The sequence below is a fragment of the Melanerpes formicivorus genome, unplaced genomic scaffold (assembly GCF_026170545.1).
Source record: "Melanerpes formicivorus ecotype bairdi unplaced genomic scaffold, bMelFor1.0.p_v2 SCAF_224, whole genome shotgun sequence".
Classification (NCBI taxonomy): domain Eukaryota; kingdom Metazoa; phylum Chordata; class Aves; order Piciformes; family Picidae; genus Melanerpes; species Melanerpes formicivorus.
In genome coordinates, this window is record NW_027142576.1 from 118,278 (window position 1) to 141,377 (window position 23,100).

General features: G+C 55.6%; 2 protein-coding genes and 1 long non-coding RNA gene across 4 annotated transcripts; 2 read left to right on the top strand and 1 right to left on the bottom strand.

The window, feature by feature from the left end:
- Window positions 1–2,392: 2,392 nt before the first annotated feature.
- On the top strand, window positions 2,393–5,513 carry LOC137458111 (zinc finger protein 160-like). The gene has a single exon (XM_068169794.1). The coding sequence runs from the start codon at window positions 2,393–2,395 to the stop codon at window positions 4,262–4,264; it is 1,872 nt and encodes a 623-aa protein (XP_068025895.1). The 3' UTR covers window positions 4,265–5,513.
- An 87-nt stretch (window positions 5,514–5,600) lies between these two features.
- LOC137458115 (uncharacterized) lies at window positions 5,601–19,063 on the bottom strand. Of its 2 annotated transcripts, XR_010991572.1 has the most exons (4): window positions 18,924–19,063; window positions 13,551–13,700; window positions 6,937–7,056; window positions 5,601–5,754 (listed from the first exon to the last, which is right to left on the bottom strand). It is a non-coding gene; the product is annotated as an uncharacterized lncRNA (long non-coding RNA). The 2 variants fall into 2 exon arrangements; XR_010991573.1 differs by lacking the exon at window positions 6,937–7,056.
- An 844-nt stretch (window positions 19,064–19,907) lies between these two features.
- IER3 (immediate early response 3) lies at window positions 19,908–21,860 on the top strand. Its single transcript, XM_068169796.1, has 2 exons — window positions 19,908–20,386; window positions 21,003–21,860. Exons 1-2 carry the CDS (start codon window positions 20,123–20,125, stop codon window positions 21,414–21,416), a joined length of 678 nt encoding a protein of 225 aa, XP_068025897.1. The 5' UTR covers window positions 19,908–20,122; the 3' UTR covers window positions 21,417–21,860.
- The last annotated feature ends 1,240 nt before the right edge of the window (window positions 21,861–23,100 follow it).

A 23,100-nucleotide genomic window follows, 5' to 3' on the forward strand; every position in this document is an offset into this window, starting at 1 on the left:
CTTCTATGAGCAGGTGACAAAATTAACAGATGAGGGGCGAGCAACTGATGTCATTTACCTGGACCTGAGCAAAGCCTTCGACACTGTCCCGCACCACATCCTGGTCTCCAAACTGGTGACACATGGGTGTGATGGGTGGACCACTAGATGGATAAGGAACTGGCTTGATGGCTGCACCCAAAGAGTGGCTGTCAATGGCTCCATGTCCCAGTGGAGGCCAGTGACAAGCGGAGTCCCTCAGGGATCAGTCCTGGGACCTATCTTATTCAACATCTTTGTCAGTGACATGGACAGTGGCATTGAGTGCACCCTCAGCAAGTTTGCTGATGACACCAAGCTGTGTGGTGCAGCAGACACGCTGGAGGGAAGGGAGGCCATCCAGAGGGACCTTGACAGGCTGGAGAGGTGGGCACAAGCCAACCTCATGAAGTTCAATAAGAGCAAGTGCAGGGTCCTGCATCTGGGTCGAGGCAATCCCAGGCACAAATACAGGCTGGGCATTGACTGGCTGGAAAGTAGCCCTGAGGAGAGAGACTTGGGGGTGCTGGTGGACAAAAAGCTCAACATGAGCTCTCAATGTGCTCTTGCAGCCCACAAAGCCAATCAGATCGTGGGCTGCATCAGGAGAAGTGTGGCTAGCAGGTCGAGGGAGGTGATCCTCCCCCTCTACTCAGCCCTGGTGAGACCCCACCTGGAGTACTGTGTCCAGTTCTGGAGCCCCTATTACAAGAGGGATGTGGAGGTGCTGGAACGTGTCCAGAGAAGGGCCACAAGGATGATCAGAGGGTTGGAGCACCTCTCCTATGAGGGCAGACTGAAGGAGTTGGGGCTGTTCAGTCTGGAGAAGAGAAGGCTCTGAGGTGACCTAATTGTGGCCTTCCAGTATCTGAAGGGGGCCTACAGGAAGGCTGGGGAAGGACTTCTCAGGATCTCAGGTAGTGATAGGACTAGGGGGAATGGAATGAAGCTGGAGGTGGGGAGATTCAGGCTAGATGTGAGGAGGAGGTTCTTCACCATGAGAGTGGTGAGACCCTGGAATGGGTTGTCCAGGGAGGTGGTCGAGGCCCCGTCCCTGGGGGTGTTTAAGAGCAGGCTGGCTGAGGCTCTGTCCAGCCTGATCTAGTGTAGGGTGTCCCTGCCCATGGCAGGGGGGTTGGAACTAGATGATCCTTGTGGTCCCTTCCAACCCTAAATGAAACTATGAAACTATGAAACTATCTCAACTCCACTGTCACCTAGAAAGGTTGGAGCAGATGACCGTTGGGGTCCCTTCCAGCCTGGCATTCTGTGCTGACAGAGCTGTGTTGATGGTTTTTAGGGCAGTTGAATACCACCTTAAGCATTTTTGAAGAGTGCCAAGGACACAGCTAAGCCTAGAAACTCACTCATCTCTCTTTAGGATGAACTCTTCAGAGCTTTATGAGCTTTCAATGAATTTGGCAGAGGTTTTGATGACTTTTGAAGGGATTTTGGTGACTTTTTCTCAAGCAGTTTTAAACCTTTTTAAGGATTCTTCTCCTGAACCTCTCCCATCTCCTGAAGCCCTGTCCATCTGCTGTGCCCCTATCAGAGCCCAGCTTTGGTGTGGGGACATGGGCAGTGCTGAGTCAGTGCTCTCCTGAGCCCTTTGCTTCTCTCTTGCAGGGCTGGTGTCCTCTCTCCATCACATCTGCACCTCTGGGCTGAGGAAACGCAATTTGCAGATCTGCCCCTTTGGACAGCCCAGCAGATAAAATACTCAGACTGGGGCAACAGTCGGACCCCAGTCCCCCACTGACTCCTGTGGCACCTCCCAATCTCTTCCAGAGCCTTCTGCCTACCATGTTTCACTCTGGGAAGTCTGAATGACATCAGCAGTTCTTGGAGTCTGCCCCCACCCCCCAGGCAGGTGAGGGTCGTTTGTGAGGGCCTGCACTCCTGTCTCTGTTGTCTGAAGCAGGAGAGATTGAAAGGCACAGCCTGGGCCAGGAACCACTCTACCAGCGCTGCCAGGCTTGGGACAAGGGGGATGAGGCTGCTCTGTAAGTGCTGGGGTGTCAGCAGCCCTAGTACAGGAACCCAGGATCTCAGCACAGGTAGTAGAGGTCTGACTGCACCACCATGGCAGTAAGTGGGGCATTGAGGGTCCCTCCTCATTCCTTGTTGTAGCCAAAAATTGGGTGTTGGGAGGTGTTGGCTGTTGGGGCTGTCCTAAGCAGGGCAGGATCTCCAGGTTTGAGCTCCTGCAGTCAGGTGCTTCCGTTTTCCATTGGCCACAGCAGTGACCTCTTCCCCCACCAGCATAGCCTCAGAGAAAGACCCAGACAAGAGCTGGGAAGAGAAGCAGCACCCAGAGAACAAATTGGAGCAGCCATATAGTTGCCCTAAGGAAGAGGAGGAGAAAGAGGACAGTATGAAGAGTGATGACTGTGACAATGATGACTATGAGGTGCAGGAGGATGAAAACAAAGATGACCAGGCTGAGGAAGAGGAGGAAGTGAAGGACTATGAGGAGGAGGATGAAGTAATGGCAGCCCCCTCTGTGCTTCCCAAGCGACTGAAACAATGCCCAGACTGTGGGCAGAGCTTCCCCCCTGCCTCAGAGCCAGTGCAGCACCACTGCCCCCACCCTGGCAGCCAGCCCTTCGTCTGTGGTGACTGCGGCAAGAGATTCAAACACAGCTCCACCTTCACCATCCTCTGTCGTATCCACACTGGAGAGAAGCTGTTCCCTTGTGCAGAGTGTAGCAAGAGCTTCACCGACAGCTCCAAATTCATCCAGCACCAACTCATCCACAGTGGTGAGAAGCCATACGGCTGTGCCAACTGTGGCAACAGCTTCAACTCCAGCTCCACTCTGAGCAAGCACCGCCGCACTTATACTGGAGAGAAACCCTATGCATGTGGTGATTGCCATAACAGATTTGCTGCCAAGTCCTCTCTCAGTGTGCACCTGCATGTCCATACCAGTGAGAAGCCCTTCACTTGTGACAACTGTGGCAAGAGCTTCAAACACAGATCCACCCTCGCCATCCACCGCCGTATCCACACCGGAGAGAAGCTGTACCCCTGTGCAGAGTGCAGTAAGATCGTCACTTGGAGCTCCAAACTCATCCAACACCAACTCATCCACACTGGTGAGAAGCCATACAGCTGTGCTGACTGTGGCAAGAGCTTCAACTCCAGCTCCACCCTGAGCATGCACCACCACATTCACACTGGAGAGAAACCTTTTGAGTGTGGTGACTGCAATAGGAGATTCGTTGCCAAGTCCTCTCTCAGGATGCATCTTCGTGTGCACGCCAGTGAGAAGCCTTTCACTTGTGGTGACTGTGGCAAGAGATTCAAACACAGCTCCACCCTCACCATCCACCGCCGTATCCACACTGGAGAGAAGCTGTTCCCCTGTGAAGAGTGCGGCAAGATCTTCACCACGAGCTCCAGACTAATCCAGCACCAACTCATCCACAGCGGTGAAAAGCCATACAGCTGTGCCAACTGTGGCAAGAGCTTCACCTGCAGTGACGCCATGGTTATGCACCGCCGCATCCACACTGGTGAGAAGCCCCTTGTGTGTGGTGACTGCAATAAGAGATTTGCTGACAGATCCTCTCTCAGGGTGCACCTTCATGCCCACAGCTGTGAGAAGCCCTTCACTTGTGATGACTGTGGCAAGACCTTCAAACACAGCTCCACCCTGACTGTCCACCGCCGTATCCACACTGGAAAAAAGCTGTTCCCTTGCGCAGAGTGTGGCAAGAGTTTCACCGAGAGCTCAAGATTCATCCAGCACAGCCTCATTCACAATGGTGAGAAGCCGTACAGCTGTGCTGACTGTGGCAAGAGCTTCAACTGCAACTCGACGCTGACCAAGCACCGCCACACTCATACTGGAGAGAAACGCTTTGTGTGTGGTGACTGCAATAAGATATTTGCTGCCAAGTCCTCTCTCAGCATGCACCTTCATGTCCATACCAGTGAGAAGCCCTTCACTTGTGACGACTGTGGTAAGAGATTTAAAAACAGCCCCACCCTCACCATCCACCGCCGTATCCACACTGGAGAAAAGCTGTTCCCCTGTGCAGAGTGCGGCAAGAGCTTCACCCAGAGATCCAGACTCATCAAGCACCAACTCATCCACAGTGGTGAGAAGCCATATGGCTGTGCTGACTGCAGCAAGAGCGTCAGTGACAGCTCCAACCTGGCTGTGCACCTCAGCTGCCAAAGCAGGAATCAATGCAGAGGTGAAACACCACTACAAACACCACAGCCAAATGAAGGCTAACTCCTGACCTAAGCCTTTTCATGATGACTGCCCTGCTGAATTGAGACTTACAGAACTGACCTGAGCCTGATTGCCTGTGAATGAACCCAGAGGACATCTGAATTAGGACTGACTACCATGACTGCCCAGTTATTGTGTGATTAGGGAGGATGTTCCCAGGGGTGGTTGTGTTACCTCACCAGAATATCATAGTTAAGTAATAATCTGAAATGACTACATCTAAACAATTGGTTTAGTGGCTTAAGTTTCAGAGGGTGGATTTTTATAGCTGTAAGGAAAGTAACAACTTTGTTGCTTGCATCTATGTTATGAATCCTTTGGTTGATGATTACAAATATGCCAAAAGCAGGATGCATAAATCATCAGTGCCTTAATTGTCTAAGGTGTTGTACAAAAGAAAGAAAGGGGAGATGTTGCAGCCACTCTTCTGCAAGCAGGAGCTGGGACACATGCGGCATGCATAGGAGTGGGAAATACTTTCCAGCTGACCAATTACAGGCTGCAAAGAGCAAAACAAGGACAACATCCTGACATGTTGGCCCCTTTGATTGGAGCATGCTGTAGTTGGTACACATGGCTGGATGCTACTGGCTAGCTGGGTCAGTATGAGAGATGAAGGAAGGATATAACTCAGGTACTTGGGGCAGTAGATATTGGGTTAGGGAATTCGGTTAGGGATTTAGGCTGGGGCATCAGTTTAGGGATGCTGCTAAGGATATACTCAGGTCTTCTGCTAGCTGCTGTTAAGGGCTTCTGGGACTTCTGTAAGTGGGACTCTAAGTCTCTAATGCTGTGGATTCCACAAGGCCATAATAAAGGGCTACTGAGAGCACTTCAGAGAAAGACTGCTCTCTGCATTTCTAGAATCTCCATGGTTCTTGCTTTGCGAGCGCACACATGGAGGCTCTGGCTTGTAGATCTGCTGCCTCGTGGCTGCAGCAGACACTTAGAACTGCCAAAAGATTCAGGCAAGTTCTTTCCACAACTGGGTAGGCTTACCAACGGGGTTCAGTCCATTTAAGACATGGTGGCAACATGTTCCTACTGGCAGGACTGGAAATAGGACACTAAGTTGTAGTGAAGTGAAGCGAAGGAATCTTTGCAGGTTTCTGGGTAAACTGAGGCACACTTTCACTTCCCAGGTATCAGGCCTCTCTCTGGACTATAAACAAAGGCAGGGCACATGCACAAAGATAATATTTATAACATGCTCGAGGTTGGAGCTGGGTGTTCTGAGCAGCTGAGGAACCCTGGGGAACACCTGCAGGTTCCTGCAGGGAACACCTGTTGGTTCCTCTGTCAGGGAATGCTGGCTTTAAAGACAAAGCCACCTTTGAACTGGGCACCAGCTGCAGCTCTCAGCAGTGCCCAGCCACACAGCAAGGGCCTGCAGCTTCGTCCCGATCCAGGTGGAGAGAGAGCTGCCAGTAACACAGCTTCTCAGCTCTGGTTGTGGAATCCCCAGGTTCCAAGCACAGCCTCACCATCACCTGTGCACGAGGAACACAGCCCCCATCAGAATCTCCCAGGGTCAGGGGATAAACAATAGCATTCCACAAAGCAAACAAGGGAAGGCTCTTTGCCACCCCCATTATTCCTATCAGAGGCTTTCTGCTTATCTAACTGCTCTGTTGGAGTCTACACTGACAGAAACTTCAGCTCCTAGGGAAAAGCTGGGACTGAACAACTTCCTTTGCAGCCTCTCCCTTCTGACTGACAGAGATCAAACCCTGCCTGGAGCCTGCACAAGCCGAGCAGGAGATCCCCTGCCAGGCTGCAGGGTGAGGCTGCACCGTCGCCAGCATCCATGCTGAGGGAAGGCCCTGGGAGCACTAGGAAGGGAATTTGGAGTTTCTGGGAGCACTGTGACGGAGGTCACTGGGTATTACTGGGAGTACTGGGAGACACAGGGAGGACACCACGGTGTTACTGGGAGCGATTGTGGAGACACTGAGAGCGCTGGGAGGGACAGGGAGGACACTGGTAGTGCTGGGAAGCAGATTTGGGGGTTACTTGAAGTAGTGGGAGGAACTGGGAGTATTCTGGGGCCTTACTGGCATCACTGGGAGGAGTTGGGAAACACTGGGAGGGACTGGGAGGTCACGGGGAGCCCTGGGAAAGGATTTTGGAATTACTGGGAGCACAATTTGGGGGTATCTGAAAGTTTCTGGGGGCATGTAGAGGCATCTGGGGGCCTCTGGAGGGTCTCCTGTGGTCTCCCAGGGGCATCTTAGGAGGGTCCCAAATGAGTTGGGGGGTGTCTCAGTGTGGTTTTGGGGTCTCAGTGTGGTTCCCCCCCTCTTTATCCGGAATCTTCAGTGGAATTGTGGGGTCTTAGATGTTTAGGTCTTGCAGGATTTGGGGGCGGGAGGAGGTCTCACTCTGGTGTTCATTGTCCCCCCCACATGAGGAAATGGCCTCAAGTTGTATCAGGGGATGTTTAGGTTGGATATTAAAGTAGCTTCTTCACTGAAAGGTTCTCAAACACTGCAAGAGGTTCCCCAGGGAAGTGGTTGAATCCCCACCCCTGCAGATGCTTAAAAGACAGAGAGATGTAGTGCTGCAGGACAGGGTTTGGCACCAGACTTGGTAGAGTTTGTGAGCTGTTGGACTCCAGAATCTGAAAGGTCTTTTCCAACCCAAACAATTCTAGTATTTTATAGAACACTCACCTGGAGACAAGCTGATGAGCAACTTCCCTCTGATGAAAAGCTTCTGGAGAGGGTCAACACCCTCACTAAGTCAGCACAGGAAAACCAGGTCCCTGCTGAATGAGTGCTCCTGGAGCCTGGCTGGCATGGGCACAAAAATGCAGGCAGAGGTGAGCAAAACCACACCAATGTTACCAAGAAAAAGTGGCTCAGCTTGGTAGTGCATCAGACCCTTAATGGGAAGGTCGTGAGTTCAAGCCTGCAGTGGGCAGTAGTGTCTTCCCTACTCTAGTCATGTGGTCTGTGGTGACAGGTTGGACTTGATGATCTTTGAGGTCTCTTCCAACCTTAGGAATACTGAATTTCTTTCCCATTCAAAGCTTCCACCAGCAGGGAAGGAGCATTCCCAGTTCCCATTAAATGCAATCAGCCTCACCAAGCTTGTTCACCAGGGCAGAAATGAATTACAGTGCGGTGTGGTGTGACCGTTTGAGGCTGTGCCTTTAAGAAAGGGACAGTGCAGCTGGAATTTTTTCCTCAGTTCGTTCCTTTCCTTCTACCTTCCAGCTTGTCTGCTTCTGAGCTCCTAACCAGAACAACCTTGGACACCAGATAAGCAACTAATCCTACTAATAGGCCTACTAGAATTCTGCTTTATTAATAACTGCTTTTTTTTTGTTCCTTCTCTTTCTAACCCTCTTGTGGCAATGCCAGCGATGAGCAGTGTGAGCAATCTGGCAGTGCAGGCCTAGAGCCTGACATGGTGGCAGGCCATGCTCAGCATAAATGCAGAGCCAGCTAGCAGTGTAGCAAAACAGTGCTGTGCCTGCAGCATGTAACTAAAACAAGACACTGGTAGCTATAAACATGGACAGTTATCTTGGGACAACAGGACATGCACCTGCATCAACAACCTCGTTGTGTCATTAGTAGTTGGACCAGTAATCTGTAATAGTGCAATGTGTGGTCACTCATAGGGAACCAATGGAGCTATGCCAACAGGGCACTCCGAGTTTATATAAGTTGTAGCAGTTGTCTTGCTACGCACTTCTACCTTTCCTGTCTCCTGTAGGTAGCTAGGACCCAGTGTTCAGAAGATCTCGTGCTGTACGGGCAGATAGGGCCCCTCTCCTGATAGCCAATAGCGTTCAGTTTACGGTGCAAGCAGACGGAAGTGACGTAAACCTCAGTTATATAGTGCAGCGTTGTTCACTAATAAAGGCCATTTGCCGTCCACCACATTGGTGCCGATGGACCGAGCAGCCTAGGGTTGGCCGCCGTGCCATTCCTGAACCAGGTCGCCACGCCTACGACAGGCAACAAGTAGTGCCGAAACCCGGGAATTCGCCTGGAATCGGGTGAACGGCGGCCAGAGCGGCTGGACCAGCCCAGCGGGGAGGACGCTCCCGGACCAACAAGGAGGATGGAAGCCCTTGTGAAGGTCGTGTTGCAGTTACATAAGCAGTGGGGTATTGATCGTGAACCCGAAGATTTTATTCTCGCAGTTGCGAGGCTGTTGCAGCTTGGGGCCATAAGCCAGGCGGTGGACACTCTCCACCCAGAAATGTGGGACAAATGCACTGAAGCGCTAGCTGACAAGACAATGTCCTCAGGCTGTGGGAAGGATCTTAGGTCGTGGGGGAAAGTCCTGCGGGCTCTGCAGAGGGCCAGGCGGGAGAAGGGGATCTGGAGGGCGATAAAGGACTGTTTGTCGGCCATCCTGAGGTGGGGAGTCGGGGCAGCCACGCAGACTTTGCGCTCCCCAGACGATGGCAATTTTGCCGAGCCTGAGGAATTGCGGGAGGGCGATACGCCCCCCGAATCCCCGAGCCCCGACCCACTCGCGGAGGGACAGAGTCAAGCCAAATCCTTCTGGGGTGAGTTAGCCGAGGAGGCCTGGGGTGCCACGGGGAAATCGGAGTTTGAGGATGTCTGGGCCAGACCTCCGCCATATGCGCCCCAAGATGGCGCCAAACAAAAAGGGGAAGGGCGGGGCGAGTATGCCCCTGGTGGGAAGCTAGGAAGGGAGGAGTGGCCCGCCCGTGAGGGAAGTGGGCGGGGCCAGAGCGTGAGCAAGGGGTGGAAAGCCAATCAGAGTGACCATTTGGAAGAACACCCTCACAGGGCTAACCCCCCGCCGATCAGAAGGTGGAGAGAGCCAAGAGGGAGGGAACAGCCTGCCCACAAGGGAGGTGGGCGAGGCCAGGGCCCAACAAAAAAGTACTGGAATCCAAAAGCAGCCAGTCAGTCGAGTTCTGACTCTGGGTCAGACACTAGCCAGGCCGAGTGGCTCGCAACTGATTCAAACTCAGAGGAGGAGGAGGTGGGGGTAGACAGAGTCAAAAGCCAAAGTATCCCCATCCACTATAAAGAGGGACCACGAGGGGGAAAAATTCCTCTCACGGACTGGAGGAAAATAAAGATTGCATGTGCTGATTGGGCCCCAGCAGCCACGCTAGCGTTCCCAGTCCAGGTGACGGATGGGGGACAAAGGGTCCACACGCCAATAAATCCTAAGGATGTGCAAGCGATTGTTAAAGCAATTGCAGACAAAGGGCTTAATTCTGCCATGGTCTCCACCCTCATAGATGGGGTTTTCGGGGGAGATGACATGTTCCCGTTCGATATAAAGCAAACCTGTAGATTGATCTTTGACGGGGCAGGGATGATTGTGTTTAAACAAGAATGGGAGGACAACTGCACAAGGCAACTAGCTCAAGTAACTGGGGCAGATCACCCGCTCCACGGCTCCAGCCTGCAGCGGCTAATGGGTACAGACCCAATAATGATCACTCCCCAGGCACAGGCCCAAGGCCTGCAGGCCCATGAAGTTATGACAACTACTCGTGCAGCTAGAGAGGCCATTCGCACAGCCTCTAGAGTTATCGTCCAGCCGTCGCCATGGTCCACAATAAAGCAAAATGAAAGTGAGAGCTTTATGCAATTTGTGGATCGCCTCCAGGCAGCGGTCGACTCTTCGACCCTGCCTGCAGAAGCAAAAGGCCTGGTCCTTGCAGAGCACTTACGTCAGCAGTGTAATTCAAAAACCAAAGAAATCCTACGATCGCTGCCAGCGGGGTCAAGTCTCGCGGACATGATTAAGCATGTCGTAAATGAAGAGCATCTGGCCCCAATTCAGGTGGCTGTTTGCACTGCAATAGCTGACGTGATGGCATGTTTTAGATGTGGCCAGGCAGGCCACGTTGTGGCAAACTGCCCTCGGTTGGGGGATTCACCAACATTGTTCCCCCCGCGCCAAAATCAACCCAGAGGACCATGCTGGGTCTGTGGGAAGAAAGGACATTTTGCTAAGGAGTGCAGATTTAAAAACCAGGGAAACGGGGTGGGGAGAGGGCACCCGGGCTGCGCACGGCCCTCTCCCACTTGGGACATGAGGCGGCCCAACTATGCCAACCCCAGATGGGGCGAAGTGCTCCCAAACTCGCTGCCCCCTCGAGGAGCGACCAAGTTTATGGCCCAACCGATGGTCCAACCGAATCTGCCTCTATCTCAAGGACAGCAAGGACCATAGGGTGGCCCTGGCAGTAAAGTGTGACAACCCACCAGTGGTGTGGGGGATCTGTTCTCTCTATAGTGCCCCCCATGGCACCACCATTAATGTCCCCTTCTTGATTGACACTGGAGCAGATGTTACAGTTATTCCGCAGACAAATTGGCCTCCACGCTGGAAATTGGAAGATGCCCCCATGGCGGGTGGAGTTGGGGGATTGACCCGAGCTCGGAAGAGTGCTCAATTGGTAGCAATTACAATTCACAGTGAAACAGGACCGGAGAAAACCATCTCCCTTTTTCCATATGTCATGTCAGGAGTCCCACCCCTGTTGGGAAGGGATGCTCTAGCCCTATTAAAAGCCAGGGTGACAAATTTATTCTAAGGGCCACTGCCGCACACCCACTTCCACCAATTAAACTGACATGGAATAAAACTAATGAAAGCTGTGAGTTTCTCTTCACAGGAGCGGATCATCGGACACCCCGTGACCCATATACCCCAGTGGCAAAAGAAGATGACGAGCTGGCAAGTGTCCTGTCCAAGCCTGGGAGTTCCGCACTGGCAGAATCCAGAGAGCGGCGAAATAGCCTCCGCAGAGGGGGGCTGTGATGCCTTGAGCCGTCTAAAGAATGTTTACATTATGTTGGTAGAACACCAGCAACTGCTTTAAGAATGTATTTACTCAGTGTTATCCCCAGTTATCCTTAGTTACCTCAAGCTATCTCCCTAATCTCCACCTGTTCACTGTGCCTTACATTTTTTATTCAAGTTAATGATATATACTTTCAAAATTGTTATATTTCTCAGGATTCTTACATTTTAGCAAATTTGGTTATGCACAGGGAGGGGGGAATTGTAGGTAGCTAGGACCCAGCGTTCGGAAGATCTCGCGCTGTACGGGAAGATAGGGCCCCTCTCCTGATAGCCAATAGCGTTCAGTTTACGGTGCAAGCAGACAGAAGTGATGTAAACCTCAGTTATATAGTGCAGCGTCGTTCACTAATGAATGCCATTTGCCGTCTACCACATTGGTGTCTGCGAGCTGATGGACCGAGCGGCCTGGGGTTGGCCGCCGTGCCGTTCCTGAACCAGGTCGCCGCGCCTACGACAGGCAACAGTTTCTTCTTCACTTTACTGTGCTATACTTGCACCCAGGCCTGCACCATCAGCCTGCAACACTGGAACAATAAAGGAACAATACTCGATCATATTGGTCAGCCGTATTGATTCCTATCTCCGTCGTCTACACCCTCTTTGGGAAAAAAGGGAGGTAGGGGGAGAGAAGAGGGTACGGGGGGGGGGACCCTCCTCTGTCCAGAGGAGGGAATTTTGTTCCTGTATTCTTGGTTTCATAGTTTCATAGTTTCATTCAGGGTTGGAAGGGACCATAAGGATCATCTAGTTCCAACCCCCCTGCCATGGGCAGGGACACCCCACACTAGATCAGGCTGGACAGAGCCTCAGCCAGCCTGCTCTTAAACACCCCCAGGGACGGGGTCTCGACCACCTCCCTGGACAACCCATTCCAGGGTTTCACCACTCTCATGGTGAAGAACCTCCTCCTCACATCTAGCCTGAATCTCCCCACCTCCAGCTTCATTCCATTCCCCCTAGTCCTATCACCACCTGAGATCCTGAGAAGTCCTTCCCCAGCCTTCCTGTAGGCCCCCTTCAGATACTGGAAGGCCACAATTAGGTCACCTCGGAGCCTTCTCTTCTGCAGACTGAACAGCCCCAACTCCTTCAGTCTGCCCTCATAGGAGAGGTGCTCCAGCCCTCTGATCATCCTTGTGGCCCTTCTCTGGACACGTTCCAGCACCTCCACATCCCTCTTGTAATAGGGGCTCCAGAACTGGACACAGTACTCCAGGTGGGGTCTCACCAGGGCTGAGTAGAGGGGGAGGATCACCTCCCTTGACCTGCTGGCCACACTTCTCCTGATGCCGCCCAGGATCTGATTGGCTTTGTGGGCTGCAAGTGCACATTGAGAGCTCATGTTGAGCTTTTTGTCCACCAGCACCCCCAAGTCTCTCTGCTCAGGGCTACTTTCCAGCCAGTTACTGCCCAGCCTGTATTTGTGCCTGGGATTGCCTCGACCCAGATGCAGGACCCTGCACTTGCTCTTTGGTTTTTTACTTTGCTGTATATTTCTGTATATATGTTGTAAATACTGTATATTGTGTAGATAGCTTGCATTTCCCACATTGCTTGTAAAATGTAGCATTCCTTCTGCTTCTCCAGCTGAGTTAGCTGTGGGGTTATTTTCCCTTTGTAGGGGAGAGAAAGCTTAGGCCTTCTCTCTCAACCTACCACATCTGGCTTCAGGTGTCAACTATTTCTGTGTTGAACAAGGACACCTTAAACTCACAGAAGTCACTTAGTGGGTTGTGTGAGAGGTTCCTGCAGAGCTCAGGCCTCTGAGCCTTCTCTACAGCTGTGCTTAGCCCCAAATCAGAGAGTTTCACAGGACCCTAAAAACAAATTACAAAAAAATAAAATCAAGGAACACACTTCAGAAAGATTGTGCTTGGAAAAGAAGTTTAGCAACTGCACAGCCTTCTGAGGCTATGGCAGACTTGCACAGAGCTACTCAGAGCACCACTCCGCATGGCATCAGCTGCAGACCGTGGGGTTTCAAGCACAGGCACTTCAGAATCACAGAATCAACCTGGTTGGAAAAGACCTTTGAGATCATCAAGTCCAACCTCTCACCCAGCACCATCTGATCAACTAAACCATGGCACCAAGTGCCTCATCCAGGCTCTTCCTAAAGACCTCCAGGGATGGTGACTCCACCACCTCCCTGGGCAGCACATTCCAATGGGTAATCACTCTCTCTGTGTAGAATTTCTTCCTAACATCCAACCTGAACCTCCCCTGGTGCAGCTTGAGACTCTGTCCTCTTGTTCTGGTGCTGGTTGCCTGGGAGAAGAGACCAACCCCCACCTGGCTACAGCCTCCCTTCAGGTAGTTGTAGAGAGCAAGAAGGTCTCCCCTGAGCCTCCTCTTCTCCAGGCTAAGCAACCCCAGCTCCCTCAGCCTCTCCTCACAGGGCTGGGCTCCAGACCCCTCCCCAGCTCTGTTGCTCTTCTCTGGACACATTCACACACACACTACTTACCCTCACATCCAGCAGAAGGCTCTCTGACTTAATATCCCTGTGGATGACTCCCAGCTGGTGAACAGCATCTGTGCCCAACACAGTTTCAGGCCTGTAAAACTGTGTCTCCTCTTCTGATATCTTTCTTCATTAGTGAGGTCATCCTGTCACCTAAGCAGAGAGAAGAAAATGCAGCTGTGAAATCAGAACACTTGAATCAGAAGACTCATTCTGTGTGAAACCCCAGGAGAATCCAAACCTAACCTTGCAGCTGGCCTTAGAGCTCCTCTGCCAGCAGTGTGCCCAGGCAGCCAAGAGGGCCAATGGCATCTTGGCCTGCATCAGGAACAGTGTGGCCAGCAGGAGCAGGAAGGTCATTCTGTCCCTGTACACTGCACTGGTTAGGCCACACCTCGAGTCCTGTGTCCAGTTCTGGGCTTCTCAGTTTAGGAAGGATGTTGATTTACTGGAACATGTCCAGAAAAGGGCAACAAAGCTGGAGAGGGGTCTGGAGCCCAGCCCTGTGAGGAGTGGCTGAGGGAGCTGGGGTTGCTTAGCCTGGAGAAGAGGAGGCTCAGGGGAGACCTTCCTGCTCTCTACAACTCCCTGAAGGGAGGTTGTAGACAGGTGGGGGTTGGTCTCTTCTCCCAGGCAGCCAGTACCAGAACAAGAGGACACAGTCTCAAGCTGTGCCAGGGGAGTTTTAGGCTGGAGATTAGGAAGAAATTCTACACACAGAATTTTACACAGAGAGAGTGATTGCCCATTGGAATGAGCTGCCCAGGAAGGTGATGGAGTCACCATCATCAGAGGTGTTTAGAAGGAGACTGGATGGGGTGCTTGGTGCCATGGGTTAGTTGATTAGATGGTGTTGGATGATAGGTTGGACTTGATGATCTCAAAGGTCTCTTCCAACCTGGCCTATCCTATCCTACTCTACAACAGAGGAGATGCAGGGGGGTCATTTCAAAGTCTTTTAAACATATCAATTAATACAATCCTTCACTATCCAGATGAAAATGAGAGGTTTTTCTCCGGATCGCCTCACACTCATACTTACATTTTGAAAGATTTTCAGATCCCCACAGCTGCCCCCCGCTGCTTGCCCGCCAGACCCCGTCGCCCGCCGCCGCTTATCCGCCGGAGCGCGCTGTCCCCCGCCGCTTGCCCGCCCCGCGCCGCTTGCCCGCCCCCTCCCCGTCGCCCCCCCGCCCCTTTGCCGCTTCTCCCCACCGCTTGCCCGCCCCTTCCCCGCAGCCCCCCGCCGCCTGCCCGCCCCTTCCCCGCAGCCCCCCGCCGCTTGCCCGCCGCCGCTTATCCGCCGGAGCCCGCCGCCCCGCCCCGCGCCGCTTGCCCGCCCCCTCCCCGTCGCCCCCCGCCCCTTCCCCGTCGCCCCGCCGCTGCCGCTTGTCGCCGCCCCCCCACCGCGGATCCACGGCAGAGTCCTGCAGCTGCCACAGAACAAGTCCCGAGAGCAGCAGCGGCTGGCACTGACCTGGCGCGGAGCAGAGAGCGATGGCAGGCGCCACGCTGCTCACGGCGGACTCGGCGGGGGGAGGTCTTGGTCTCCCCAGACCCGTTTGCGTGTCCCCAGGCCCCCTTTACCACCCGTTAAACCCCTTTAGGTGCCCCCAGCTCGCCTTTAGACGCCAGAAGAGACATGGTGGGGGGTCCTGGGGCTGCAGGGACACCGAAAACCGGCGTGAGACCTCTCCAAATCCTGCCGGACCCCAAAACTTGAAACCCCACAGAGACCCCTAACCCTCACAGCCCCCCTGTCCCCCCAGCTCCTTCGGGACTCTCCAGAGACCCTCCAGAGGCTCCCAGACACCTCTAGATGCCCACAAAGCCCCTCTAGACGCCCCAGAATACCTTTCCCTGCCTCCAAAGCCCCCTCGGAGACCACTCACACGGTTAGCAGCAGGAGGCAGCAAGCAGTACCTGGCCGTGCCCACAAGGCGGCAGCAGTGAGCGGCAGAGTCCGCGGCGCTAGGGACGCTGACACCCCAGCAACGCCGCGCGGCAGCCCAGACGCTGCGGGGACCTGACACAGAGACCCCAAAACCACACTGAGACACACACCCCCAGCCCCCAACTCCTTCGGGGCCCTCCAGAGACCCCCCCGGGAGCCCCTAGGAGACCCTCCAGAGGCCCCCAGACACCTCTAGATGCCCCCAAATTCCCCTTTCATACCCCCAGACCCACTTTAGATGACAGCAGACCCCCAGCGCTCAGCAGGTCCGGGGCTTCTCCTGCCCCCGTGCCTGGGGAGCAGCTCAGCTGGGCTCCCTGCAGAGTTTTTTGTCCGTTCAAAGGGGAAAACAACACACCACAGACACACACGAAAGACAATCCCCTGTTTTGATTGAGAGAGACACAGCTGATACTCCTGTTTCTGGTTCAAACCCAGCGCCCCACCCATCCCCCGTGGCTCTGCTCAGGGTGTGCTTTTCTCTTCTGGAAGCCTTTCTAGATAACAGAGGAGATACAGGGTGGGTGGGGTGTCATGTCAAAGCCTTTCTGCACTCAAATCACTGCCACTCTGCACCCTCTCGATAAACAGCACAGCTTTTCCTCTGCTGGAACACCTCACACTCACACTTCTCCAGGGCTTTTCATCCCCTCCAAGAGCGTTCAGGCATTTCAAACGTGCAGGGCTGCAAGCAGCCTTCTGGGGAGGCTGCCGCTGCCCCCACCCCTCCCTCCCTGCTCCTCTGCTGCATCCTCACCCACCCCCACGTGGCATCACGGAAGGAAACACAGAGGCAGCTGAGGGGCTGCTCTCCTTTTCCTTTTATCACCCCCAGCCGGGGACAGCCTTCCAGGTAAGACCTGCAGCTTCAGCACGCTGCTGAGCTTTGCTCTCACCAGTTGAACCCTTCGGTGGGTTCAGGTTTCTGAGCCCGTGTCGGCACAAGTCCTTGTCGGGGCACGGCAAACAGAGACAAACCTTCCACCTTCCTCCTGCCCAAGAGGTCCGGGCTCAGGTAGTGATAGGACTAGGGGGAATGGAATGGAGCTGGAGGTGGGGAGGTTCAGGCTGGAGGTGAGAAGGAGGTTCTTCACCATGAGAGTGGTGAAGCCCTGGAATGGGTTGTCCAGGGAGGTGGTCGAGGCCCCGTCCCTGGAGGTGTTTAAGACCAGGCTGGATGAGGCTGTGGCCAGGCTGATCTAGTGTGGGGTGTCCCTGCCCATGGCAGGGGGGTTGGAACTAGATGATCCTTGTGGTCCCTTCCAACCCTGAATGATACTGTGATACTAAGCAAGCCCAGCTCCCTCAGCCGCTCCTCACAGGGCACCCCCGGCTCTGCGGAGGCTTCCCGCTTCAGCTCGACTCACCCAAGCGGCACAGGGCGCCGGGACGGGCAGCCCGGGCGATGGAGCTGGGCATGCAAAGCGGCGGCCGGAGCGGCCGCACGACCCCGCTTGCAGGGGGCCGGAGCCGCCGCGGGCATCGCAAAGCGGCCGGGATGCCAGGGCACTGACTTACAGGGCAGCCCTGGCCCCGAAGGCCCACGGAGGCTCCTCCTCTCCGCTGCAGGGGCATCTCGACCCATGCCCTGCCAGCGGGGTGGGCACCCCACACAGGCTGCCAGCTGAGCACAAAGGCACTCGGACCCCCACGAGGGTCCCTCCTTGAACCTCCTGCCGGGGGCAGCAGCACCCACCAAGGAATTTCCTCCCTGTTTAATGACGATCTCCACACTTCATTTCCCCATTTCAAACCCCTCTGTGGCTCTTGCTTTTTGTTCTTGAACCCCTTTACCCAGCACAGAGGAGATGCAGGGTGGGGGGCAGTTGAAAAGAACATAAATCTCTTTTTTACATCCAAATTAGGATCCAGATCAACCTGAGAGCTTTTGCTCTCTTGGAGCACTTCACTCGAGCCCACCTGGGGCTGCTCATTCTAACAGCAATGAGGGTCAGCTGCTTGTCCTTTACGAGGCTTTTATGGGCTTGGTTCCACCTTGCTGGAACATGAAGCTGACAGCCGACATCACTGCCGTGGCTGTGCAGCACCAGTGGGGCTGCAGGACTGGATCCACCCTCTAGAGACCCCTCCCGATCTCTGCAGATCCTTCCCAAGCCCAACAGACCCCTGCAGACCCCTCCCGATCTCTGCAGACCCTTCCCAAGCCCAACAGACCCCTGCAGCCCCCTCCCGATCTCTGCAGACCCTTCCCAAGCTCAACAGACCCCTGCCGACCCCTCCCGATCTCTGCAGACCCTTCCCAAGCTCAACAGACCCCTGCAGACCCCTCCCGATCTCTGCAGACCCTTCCCAAGCCCAACAGAACCCTGCCGACCCCTCCCGATCTCTGCAGACCCTTCCCAAGCCCAACAGAACCCTGCCGACCCCTCCCGATCTCTGCAGACCCTTCCCAAGCTCAACAGACCCCTGCCGACCCCTCCCGATCTCAGCAGACCCTTCCCAAGCCCAACAGACCCCTGCAGACCCCTCCCGACCCCTCCCGATCTCTGCAGACCCTTCCCAAGCTCAACAGACCCCTGCAGCCCCCTCCCGATCTCTGCAGACCCTTCCCAAGCCCAACAGACCCCTGCAGACCTCTCCCGATCTCTGCAGACCCTTCCCAAGCCCAACAGACCCCTGCAGACCTCTCCCGACCTCTGCAGACCCTTCCCAAGCCCAACAGACCCCTGCAGACCCCTCCCGACCCCTCCCGACCTCTGCAGACCCTTCCCAAGCCCAACAGACCCCTGCAGACCCCTCCCGACCCCTCCCGACCTCTGCAGACCCTTCCCAAGCCCAACAGACCCCTGCAGACCCCTCCCGACCTCTGCAGACCCTTCCCAAGCCCAACAGACCCCTGCAGACCCCTCCCGACCTCTGCAGACCCTTCCCAAGCCCAACAGACCCCTGCAGACCCCTCCCGACCCCTCCCGATCTCTGCAGACCCTTCCCAAGCTCAACAGACCCCTCCCGACCCCTCCCGATCTCTGCAGACCCTTCCCAAGCCCAAAACACCCCTCCCGACCCCTCCCGACCTCTGCAGACCCTTCCCAAGCCCAACAGACCCCTGCAGACCCCTCCCGATCTCTGCAGACCCTTCCCAAGCCCAACAGACCCCTGCAGACCCCTCCCGATCTCTGCAGACCCCTCCCAAGCCCAACAGACCCCTGCAGCTCCCTCCAGGCCCCCCCCACCTTGGGCTACTCGGACCCCTGAGATCCCCCCAATTTCATCGTGGGACCCCTGGGTGCCCTCCTACCCTGTGGGTGCTTGGACCCCTGAGGCACACCCCTCCAGTATCATCCTGGCACCACCCCCCCCATTCATCAAGGGTGCCTGGATCCCCAAGAACCCCCCCACTTTGGATGCCCAGCCCCCTAGGACCCCTCAATGTCAAGCTGGCACCTCTGGGTGCCCCTTACCCGTGGGGAGGTGCCTGGACCGCTGGATCCCCTTTTTTTGGGGGGGGCTGTCTGACATCGGGAGGGGTTCCCAAATCCCTGGATCCCTCTCCCCCATCCCCCACTTTTCGGCTGCGTGCGGAAAAGTTGGGGGTGGTGTCACAGTGACGTCATCACACCGCACATCCCCCCTCCCCCCCGGCCATGACTCAGAGCTAAGGAACCCAGCGGCCGCCCAAGCCCCGCCCCTCTCTTCTGCCCCGCCAAAGCGGACCCCAAGAATGAGGGGGGGCTCATCCTATAGCCTCCCCATCCATAAGTTCCGAGGGGTGCGTGGGTGTCCCCCTTTACCCCCCACAGATCCCCCCCCCCATGCCCTGGAGATTCCCTCCCGCCCTAAAAAGGCACCTGGGAGGTTCCGGGGTTGTGCAACGTGGGAAAAATCCCTGACGTCATCTAGGGGGAATGGGAGGGGGGGTGGGGGGAGGGGGAGGGGTGCTGGGGGAGAGGGGACAGGAAACTATAGGAGCCATAGGGGAAGGGGGGCTCTGGGAGGTGAGGAGGAGGGGTAGGTAGGGACCCCCCTTTTCAGCTCCCCCCACCCCCATTCCATAGACAAGATCTGAACAGCCCCTATAGAGGCCCTATAGGGAGCCTAGAGACCCCCTATAGCGCCCCATATGTCCCCCCTATAGCTCCCCATATGCCCCCCTATAGCTCCCTATAGCCCTCAATAACCCCCTCTCATGTCCCCATGTACCTCTATGCAGACCCTAGAGATTCCCTTGTAGACCACTTTACCCCCCTAGAGCGCCCCTGTGTCACCCTGTACCCCCCCCCATAGACCCCTATAGCTACCCATATATCCCCCTATAGCCACCTATAGACCTCTATGTCTCCATATACCTCACTATAGAGCTCCATATGGTTCCCTACACCCCGCCACAGCCCTCCTGTAGCCCCTTATACTGCCCCATATACCTCCAATACCCCCTATAGACCCCACAATCCCCCCCATAGGGCCCCCCAATCCCCCCCACAGACCCCTACACACCCGCACACAGCCCCTTACACCCCCTATACCCCCCTGTAGATCTCCTTGTAACCCCCATGCACTACCTCCCCAGCACCCCCCCACCCGCTCCTATGGGCGTAGCCATGCCGGCTAAGCCACGCCTCTTCCCAGTCTCAACCAATAGGAGTCGGGAGTAGGCGTGGCCATGCCCCGGTGGGCGGAGCCTCGGGGGCGCCCTTTAAAAGCGGGGCCGGGGGGGCGCCGCCTGTTTTCCGCTATGTCCTTAACCATGACCGCGGCGGCGGCGACGGCAGCGACGTGTCCGGCCCGGATTTGGGGTTCCCCTGAGGGGTTTCCCGTCGGAATCGTCCCCTCCCCACCTCGTCACTTCACCTTCGAACCCCTCGTAAAGTCCAAAGAGCCCCCCAGGCCCCGCCGCCGGCATCGCCGAGTTCTGTACCCCCCAGCTGTAAGTACCCAGCGACCCCGAGGGGGCTGTGAGCGAGGAGGGGGGGTCCCTCCCAAACACGAATCTGGGGCCCCTCTCGAACTTTAGGTGTCCCCTCCTTGAACTTCTGGGTCCCTCCTGGATGTCCCCCAAATTTGGATCCCCGCTGAGCTCTGGGTCCCCTCCTGGCTGTGCCCCCCTCCCAGATGGGGTCCCCCCCTGAACTCTGGGTCCCTTCCTGGGTGTGTGTGTCCGTCCCCCCTTCTCCCCCCCCACCCCCCCAATTTGAGTCTCCCTCCTGGGTGTCTGTCCCCCTCAATTTGGGTCCCTTCCTGGGTGTCTGTCCCCTTCTAAATTGGGGTCCCCTCCTCAGCCTCTGTGTCCCCTCGGGAGGGCAGGATGTGCCCCATTTCCTGGTAGCGCTGTAGGGGGGGGTGAGTCACTTCCCCACCCCACTTCCTGCCTGAGTCACCCCCAGGTCATGCCTGGGGCGGGGGGGGGGGCCGGGGGACACCTGGGCTTCAATTTCCTGCCCCCCCCCCCGCCCCCCCCGGGCAGTTTTTACGCCTCTTGTGGGGGGGTTATTTGCCCACATTTGCCCCTTTTCACCCCTTTTTCTTTGTGTGCCCCCCCTCAGGTTCGCCGAGCCCCCCCCACCGAGGAACCCAACGTGGCCAAGAGGCTCCTGGTGCTGCTTTTGGTGGTGGTGGGCACCCAAATCTACAACACCCCAGCGGACACCACCCCTGAGGTGACCTCCGGGGTTGTGGTGGCACCAGCAGCGCCCATGGGGACGGCAGGAGCACCCCAGGTGGCACCAGCAGCGCCCACGGGGACGGCAGGAGCACCCCAGGTGGCACCAGCAGCGCCCACGGGGACATCAGAAGCACCCCAGGTGGCACCAGCAGCGCCCACGGGGACGGCAGGAGCACCCCAGGTGGCACCAGCAGCGCCCATGTGGACGGCAGGAGCACCCCAGGTGGCACCAGCAGCGCCCATGGGGACAGCAGGAGCACCCCACAATGGCACAACTCTCTGTGCCACCCACTGAGGGCCACCCTAGGACGTTCAGCCTGCCCTCAGGATGGCACCCAAAGGTGTCACCTCCCCCTTGGGGTGGCAGCCTGCCGTGCCGCTCAGAGTTGTGCCTGACAGGATGGAGTTGGAGCTCGGTACCTAGGGGGGTGTCGCTCACCTCGACTTTGGGGTGCCACTCACCCACAGCCAGCACCCATGGGTGCCCCTCACCTCCACTTTGAGGGTGCCATCGAGCACCCCAAGGTGCCCAGCACCCCTGGGTGCCTCTCACTCTGCACTTAGCACCCATGGGTGCTCCTACCTCGCCTTCACCCAAGTTTGGGGGTGCTGCTAACCTCATCCCCTCCCCTCCCCTCCCCCCCCCCCCCATTATTTATTAATGATATTTATTAATTTATTTATTTATTTGGGCTGGATTCAGCCAATTTTGGGGCTATTTAAAAGTGCTGATTTTTAACCTGAGGTCTCTCAGAGTCTTTCTTGGAGCGTCGCAGGGTTAGGGGAGGGGTTCCCTGGGTACCCCAAAACCTCCCACCCAGCCCCCCCCTCTGCCCTCTGAAAGGGGGAGGATTTTAAGTGGATTTTGTGGGCTTTCAACACAAAATTCCAGGCTGGGAAGAAAAAGCCTCAGTTGGAGGCAAGAAATGATGGTTTCTGGGCCAAAAATCCTGATTTGGGGGCAGAAATCCTGAGGTTTTGGGGGGGGGGGGGGAGCAGAAAAATTGCATTTGGGAGGGGGGCCTAAAATCATCCTTCTGGGGCACAAAATCCTCAATTCTGGACAAGAAATCCTCATTTTTGGGCACAAAATTCTCGTTTGGGGCGGAATGTCCTCAATTGGGAGCAGAAAATCCTCACTGGGGGGGCACAAACCCCTCGTTTTTGGGCAGTACATCCTAATTTTGGGTCTAAAATGCTGGCTTGTGGGCAGAACCCCTGCGTTTTGGGGCCAAAAATCCTCAGTGTGGGGCCAAAAATCCTCATTTGTGGGCAGAACCTCCCTCCCTTGGGGCAGAACCCCTTCATTTTGGGGCCCTAGATCCTCAGTTTGGAGCCCTAGATCCTGTTTGGGGCCAAAAATCCTCAGTTTGGGGCCAAAAATCCTCATTTGTGGGCAGAACCTCCATTGCTTGGGGCAGAACCTCTTCATTTTGGGGCCCTACATCCCCATTTTGGGGCCTAAAATCCTCAGTTGGGGGCCTAAAATGCTCATTTGGGGCTGAAAATCCTCATTTGGGGCCAAAAATCCTCATTTGTGGGCAGAACCTCCCTCACTTGGGGCAGAACCCCTTCATTTTGGGGCCAAAAATCCTCAGTTTGGGGCCAAAAATCCTCATTTGTGGGCAGAACCTCCCTCACTTGGGGCAGAACCTCTTCATTTTGGGGCCCTAGATCCCCATTTTGGGGCCAAAAATCCTCATTTGGGGCCAAAACTCTTCAGTGTAGGGCCAAAAATCCTCATTTGGGGCTGAAAATCCTCAGTTTGGGGCCGAAAATCCTCATTTGTGGGCAGAACCTCCATCACTTGGGGCAGAACCCCTTCATTTTGGGGCCCTAGATCCTCAGTTTGGGGCCAAAAATCCTCATTTTGGGACAAAAATCCACAGTTTTGGGCCAAAAATCCTCATCTGTGGGCAGAACCTCCCTCACTTGGGGCAGAACCCCTTCATTTTGGGGCCCTAGATCCTCAGTGTGGG